Below are 6,678 nucleotides of genomic sequence, written 5' to 3'. Positions count from 1 at the left end.
AATGTGTTGTTACTCCCCTTCAGAGATGACTTCCCCTCGTCTTTCCCTTTCTTCTCTTGATGAATTTGGAGAAAATGCAAATGGAAAACTACAAATGGATGAGGAGGAGTTATCAGCAGCTCCCTGAAAGCTCCGCGGCCTGAGAGAAATCTGAATGGACGCGTGCGAGACGAGGAATGACGTTTGTCGTGCTGTTTTTGTGCTTCGTCGATGGAGTCGCCTGTTAGCACGGCCCTGCGGGGCGGCAACTACACAGCTGAGGCTACTCAGCTGGGCCCCACGTCACCTGCTGTACCCAGGTAATTCACCGTGTCCGTCCTCTCTTAGAGCGCACTCCCACTGTGCCTCCGTACCGTGCTCCAGGTGGTTTCACAGCTAAAGTCTGGTTCCTTTGACCAGTGTGAGTGCAACCGAACCACGTCTAGGAGCGGTACGGTTGCTGTCCACGGCCCAGGTAGTGTGAGTACAAACGGGCCTGGAGGGGGGGACAAGGACCCTAAAGCACGGGGCACGGGACGGAGGAACAGTGGGAGGGCGCCCTCTGTGGGTTGCATTCATTTTTGTTTGATCAACTAAATTCAGCCGTTCATTTCCTTTCTGTCTCTGAAAAAATATGTTTAAGTTGAAATATAAATGTTTATTTCAGTTTTCCAGACTTTTCTAATTCCTGCCTCTTTTTCTTTGTTCTTCAGGGTCGTTTCCATAGTGACCAGCCTAGTGACCGCCACCACAGTGGGAAACACGGGAAACCTGTCGACCTTCGTTGACCACGGAGGGAGCGAGCTCGGTCAGACCCATCAGGTCTCGACCCCGTCAGTGCTGAGCGCCGCTGAGAGTAACTCTGTGCTGCAGGGCTTCATGGTGGCCACCCAGGCCCTGGTGCTCCTCTCCATCTTCCTCCTCTCCAGCCTCGGCAACTCGGCGGTCGTCATCGTCATCATCAAACACAGGCAGCTGCGAACGGTGACCAACGCCTTCATCATGTCGCTGTCGCTGTCTGACTTCCTCACGGCCGTCCTCTGTCTGCCGTTCTCCTTCGTCATGCTCTTCAGTAAGGACGGCGTCTGGATGTTCGGGGATCGATTCTGCGTGGCCAACGGCTTTTTCAACACCTGCTTTGGCATCATTTCCACCTTGACTATGACTCTGATCTCCTTTGACAGGTACTACGCCATAGTCAGGCAGCCGCAGGCCAAAATAGGGCGCCAGAGAGCGACTCAGCTGTTGATAGCTGTGTGGTTAACTGCAGTGGTTTTCTCCCTGCCCTGGTACCTGTTGGTCCGGACACCCGTAGAAGTCCACAAGCGAGGTTTCTACCACTGTATGTACGTGTTCCACTCTGGGACCTCGCGCATGGGGACTTCTTACAGCATCTGCCTTATCGTGGTGTGTTACCTGCTGCCCTTCTCCCTCATGTGTTTCTGTCATTATAACATCTGTAAGACGGTCCGTCTGTCTGAGATCCGCGTCAGGCCGGTGACCACGTACGCATACTTGCTGCGATTTTACAGCGAAATGCGAACAGCCACCACTGTTCTGATCATGATCGTTTTCATCATTTTCTGTTGGGGGCCATATTGTTTAATGGGCTTGGTTACAGCGTTGGGGGACTACACATTCAACCCCGCAATGGACACCGTGGCTATTTGGCTAGCTTGGGCAAACGGCGCCATCAACCCTCTGATCTACGCCCTGAGGAACCCCAATATATCCATGTTGCTGGGGCGCAGCAGGGAGGAGGGCTATCGGACCAGAAATATCGCCGCGTACCTCTCCAGCCAAACCCAGAACCGCGAGACCCGGCTCAACCAAGCAGAGAGGATAAGGGACCGCTACGTGAGTCGCGTAGGTGTCAACAACAACGGGCGACTGTCGAGCTCAAGTCCGGGCAAAGGAGGAGGCGGAGGAGAGGTGGCGATGTGGGCGTGTAAAAACCCTGCTGTGTTCTTCTGCAGGGACGCGCACCCCGACACCGCAACACTGCCCAACTGTGTCAGGACCCCAAAGATGAAGACGGCCGACACCAGCCTGTGAAATCCCCAGAGGATGCTCAACCATTGAAAACGAGTGCTTCTCATCTTATCTGTGTTTGTTGTTGTGGATCTAGAGACTGACAGCGCCACAGTTTGTGTCTCTTTAGTATTTATGTCTCTTTAACTCATGTTTGTGATTTAAAGCACCGCGTTATCAGGAGCATCTGAGCTAAACGACTAAATTACAGACAAAGTTAGGAAGGTGAATACTTGATGTACAATAGATCGGTTAATGAGGGCGCACTCACACTGTCCTTCCTCACCGTGCCAAAACAGGTGTCACAGCTAAAGTCTGGTTCCTTTGACCAGTGTGAGTGCAACCGTACCACGTCTAGGAGCGGCACGCTTGCCGTCCACGGCCCGTTTGGGAGAGGTGGGCTTTAGTAAAGCACGTTTGCACGTGTACGAGCACGAGCGTGCGCACGTGTACGAGCATGAGGCCTAAGGCGGTTCTGAGGTCATTTCCTGTGCGCCTGTTGGGACGTAGAAAAAAGAAGGAGGGACCATGCGCGGACATTTCAAACAATGGCGGTGAAAGGTTCACGTTGGCGTGATGCGGAGGTGGAGTGTTTACTGCAGATTTGGTCGATGAAAAGATTCAAAAACAGTCGACAAGACGCACAAAAACTCCGAGGTCTACGGAGAGATCTGGAAACAAAGCCACGCATCGCCATGACGTCATCAATGCGTGTGACGTGTTACGGCGTGATGACGTATAGGCAGCAAGAAGCATTCTCCGAGGCCCAGGTAGTGTGAGTACAAACGGGCCTGGAGGGGGGGACAAGGACCCTAAAGCACGGGGCACGGGACGGAGGCACAGTGGGAGGGCGCCCTGAATTTACTTCCTAATTTTGGAGGACGCCCTCAAAGTCTCCTGAAGGATCTACTGGACGGGGGAGCAGAACATTTAAGTTTGTGCTCGTGTTCCAAAGATCTTCACGTCATTTCACACGTTAAAGGTTGAATCTGTAGAATCTTTATTAAAAGCTATGTTTAAAAAACAAATACACCCACGGGGCGTTTTAAGAGGTAAAGAATGAAAGTATTACTTTTGCATGGTAGCAGCCAATAGCGTTGGGCGTTGCTGGTTGCCAGGGTTGTCTGTTGTTGGGTGCAGCTACTGTAGGCTGGCACTGGGTGAAATGGAGTTAGCCAATCGTGCAGCTGCTTGGGAGCCTCAGTGAAGGGGGCGTTCTTTGTCCCAGCAGCTGAGTGAGCGGAGACGGGCAACAACCAGAGTCACTATAGGCCGAGCATTCACTCCATGGACTGAGAGAAAGGAGAGGAACGCCATTCAAACGCACGCCCACATGGCTACGCTGCTCCTGGATGCTAACATCACTTTCATCTGCACTTAGCTGGAACGGCTAACGCTAACGGCTAACGCTAACTGTCAGTCAAACTCCTCTAATCCTTGTTTTGATGTTTTCTGGAGGGGACGGGTTCAAACAGGCTCAAACAGACTCCGGTCTCCTGGAGCTACTGGGCCGGGTCTGACCAACCTGGCAACCCCACTGCTGGACTTCTTTTTTGTTGTTGAGACGATGATCTGGAGACTCTAGATGGAGCTGTTCAGCTCATTCTACACATTCAACCTTTAAATGCAGCATGTATTATGTAAAAGGATCGAGCTTTTCCTTTATCCAGAACCTTCCGTGCTTAAAATGTGTCGTACTGTAAGAAAATATGTCTGTTTCATTGTTTGTGCTCACGATCATCTGCAAACACACCTGTTGTGACGCAGCACTCCGGCAGAGCAGGATGGTGCAACACAGCCAGTGGGCTACGATAGCTTCCTTTCTTCTGGACTGGTCATTTCTGCAAACCACAGATAAACTGAAGCTCAACGGTTCTTACTCCCCGGTTTTTAAGGGTAAAGGTTAAAAAAGTGTCCTGCTTTGCTACTTGAGTGTAACATTTGAAACAGCTGAAACTTGAATTTCCTTCGGGATCAATAAAGTTTTTATCTATCTATCGAAAAACAAACATTTTCTGTCACAGTTCTGAACACATCAAAGTCATCCAGGGTCCTTTTCTGCAAATGCAATCATCAAATAATCCATGAGACAGTTTTTTTGGTGTAACAACTGTTAACGTAGAAATCCAGGAGAGATGCTAACAGTGGTTAGCTCGGGGCAGCACGGCGAAGGCATTCAAAGGTCTTTTTTAACCACTAATGCTGCTGAAAATAACAGCAAACCTCTGCAGCAGCATGTGAAGAGTCCCTACACACACAACAAAGCGTCATCAGCGTAGTTAGTGAAGCCAGAGTTTATTAAAGAGTGTTTTAAAGACTTACCTACTGGCCCCTGTACCAGCTCCTCTCATAGTAAAGTCCATTACAGTGGATTACCAAAGTCAAATGTCCCAATATGGTGAAAAATGTCTTTAAAAGTCAAAAATATTCAGTTGAATGTGAAATCAAACAGAGAAAATCACAGATTTCCAGGTTTCAGAGGCTGAAAACGACTTTTTCTGATGAAAACAAAAAAAAAACGACTTCATGGATGAATTCATTTGATATTATAAAAACAAAAACAATATTAAATCAGTTAATGGATCCAAATGTGACCAAAGAAAGTGCTTGAATGTGACTTTAGTTTCTGCAGCTTTAACTAAAGTCACATTCAAACACTTTCCAAACATTTCCTGACTTTTCCACATGAAAACCAAAGGAAGGAGCCCATTGCTGCTTTGTTGTGTGTGTTGGAACAAGCTCTTCGTGCACGTAGACGCGCCTTTTTAAAAAAAAACTGATAATTCATGTTCTATCGGAGCAGAGTGTCGACTTCACTGCAGCGGATCAAACAAATGTTGGGACGTTAAATTACGAAGACTTGTTGAATTTTCACCATTTCTGTCTGTTCTGCCTTTTGTTAGGTATGACATCGTTCTGTATTTATGATTATTAGTCAGCTGGGGTCGGCTCCAGCCCCCCCGCAGCCATGACAGGGACAAGCGGTTGAAGATTAATCAATGAATGAATGAATGAGTCTGTGTGGTGTCGGCTTGGGTGGGTCTCAACAGGTTTCCGGTCACATTATCACAAATACGGTGAAATACTGAATGTTGTGGGTCAGAGCTGGAGCGTTTCAGACCAGGGGAGTCAAAGTGATCCAGTAAAGAGTCGCTGTGGCTGCAGGTTTTCATTCCAACCAAGCAAGAACACACCTGACTTGAGTCGTGCAATCACCTGAATCCCCTTCACACAGTGGATTTGTTGGATCAGGTGTGTTCTTGATTGGTTGGACTGAAAACCTGCAGCCACAGCGACTCTTTACTGGATCAGTTTGACCCCCCTCCATTCACTTCCTGTTCTGAACCCTGAAGGTCGTCTCTCTTTGAAGAGCGTTGCCCCGCGGAGAACCCCACGCTTCCTGTTTTATTATGGATGAAGGCCACGGTTGGACCAGGGTGGGTGTTAAGTCCTTTCAAGAGGAGATGATTTGAGCCCTGTCGGGGTCGCGGGGGGCTGGAGCCGATCCCAGCTGACATCGGGCGTGAGGCGGGGTCCACCCTGGACAGGACGCCAGTCTATCACAGGACACATAGAGACGAACAGAGACAGACAACCATTCACACCTACGGGTGATTTAGAGTCATCAATGAACCCAACACCTGCACGTCTTTGGACTGTGGGAGGAAACCGGAGAACCCGGAGAAAACCCACGCAGACACGGGGACAACATGCAAACTCCACACAGAAGGGCCCCAGCCGGGATTCAAACCAGGAACCCTCTCGCTGTGAGGCAACCACCAGACCACCGTGTCGCCCCCTGTAATAATTATTTGGCATAGTTCAAATGTAAAATGAAGACCATTTTTATGCTCCTAGAGGACACTTTAGCACACGTTTATGCTCCTAGAGGACACTTTAACACACGTTTATGCTCCTAGAGGACACTTTAGCACACGTTTATGCTCCTAGAGGACACTTTAACACACGTTTATGCTCCTAGAGGACACTTTAACACACGTTTAGGCTCCTAGAGGACACTTTAGCACACGTTTAGGCTCCTAGAGGACACTTTAGCACACATTTTGGCTCCTATTTATATATATATTATAATATTTGAACATGTAAGCTTGTTGTTGTGCATTGGCCCTAACATTTTTGTGTCACAGCTGTAATGACAGGTGTGTCCTTCGGGGGGAGCCAGCCTCTCAGTCCTGAACAGTGGCAGACCTGTTTGATAGTAATGATCTTTCTGATACTAAAGGTCTGAATGTTGTGATCGTTGGAGCAGCTGAACCGATGCAGGTCAGAGTCTCCATGTTCTCTCCTCAGATCTCAGTTATAAACCCGACCCAGATTCTGATTCCAGCTGAGATGACGACCCATCAGTCTGCTGTTAAGGAGAGAACAGAAACACCATCCACTGCAACAGCACATCAGTGTGTTGGAATGTCACCTGGCTCCATAGCACACACACACACACACACACACACACGCACACGCACACACACACACACACACACACACACACACACACACAGACTCATCAACACTGGCGTGCATGAGGGCACTTTAGCACACGTTTTAGCTCCTAGAGTACACATTAGCACATGTTTTGGCTCCTAGAGGACACTTTAGCACATGTTTATGCTCCTAGAGGACACTTTAGCGCATGTTTATGCTCCTAGA

The 6,678-nt window shown here is 48.9% G+C and overlaps 1 protein-coding gene across 1 annotated transcript; it reads left to right on the top strand.

Annotated features, from left to right (window-relative positions):
- Positions 1 to 210: 210 nt before the first annotated feature.
- On the top strand, positions 211 to 2,034 carry gpr135 (G protein-coupled receptor 135; the record flags this gene model as incomplete). The annotated part of the gene is made up of 2 exons (XM_083923745.1): positions 211 to 299; positions 693 to 2,034. The coding sequence occupies 2 exons, from the start codon at positions 211 to 213 to the stop codon at positions 2,032 to 2,034; spliced, it is 1,431 nt and encodes a 476-aa protein (XP_083779871.1).
- Positions 2,035 to 6,678: the final 4,644 nt, after the last annotated feature.

This window comes from Echiichthys vipera (genome assembly GCF_963691815.1).
Source record: "Echiichthys vipera genome assembly, chromosome: 12".
Taxonomy (NCBI): domain Eukaryota; kingdom Metazoa; phylum Chordata; class Actinopteri; order Perciformes; family Trachinidae; genus Echiichthys; species Echiichthys vipera.
Note: the sequence above shows the minus strand (reverse complement) of the source record. Positions and strands in the feature narration are given on the sequence as shown.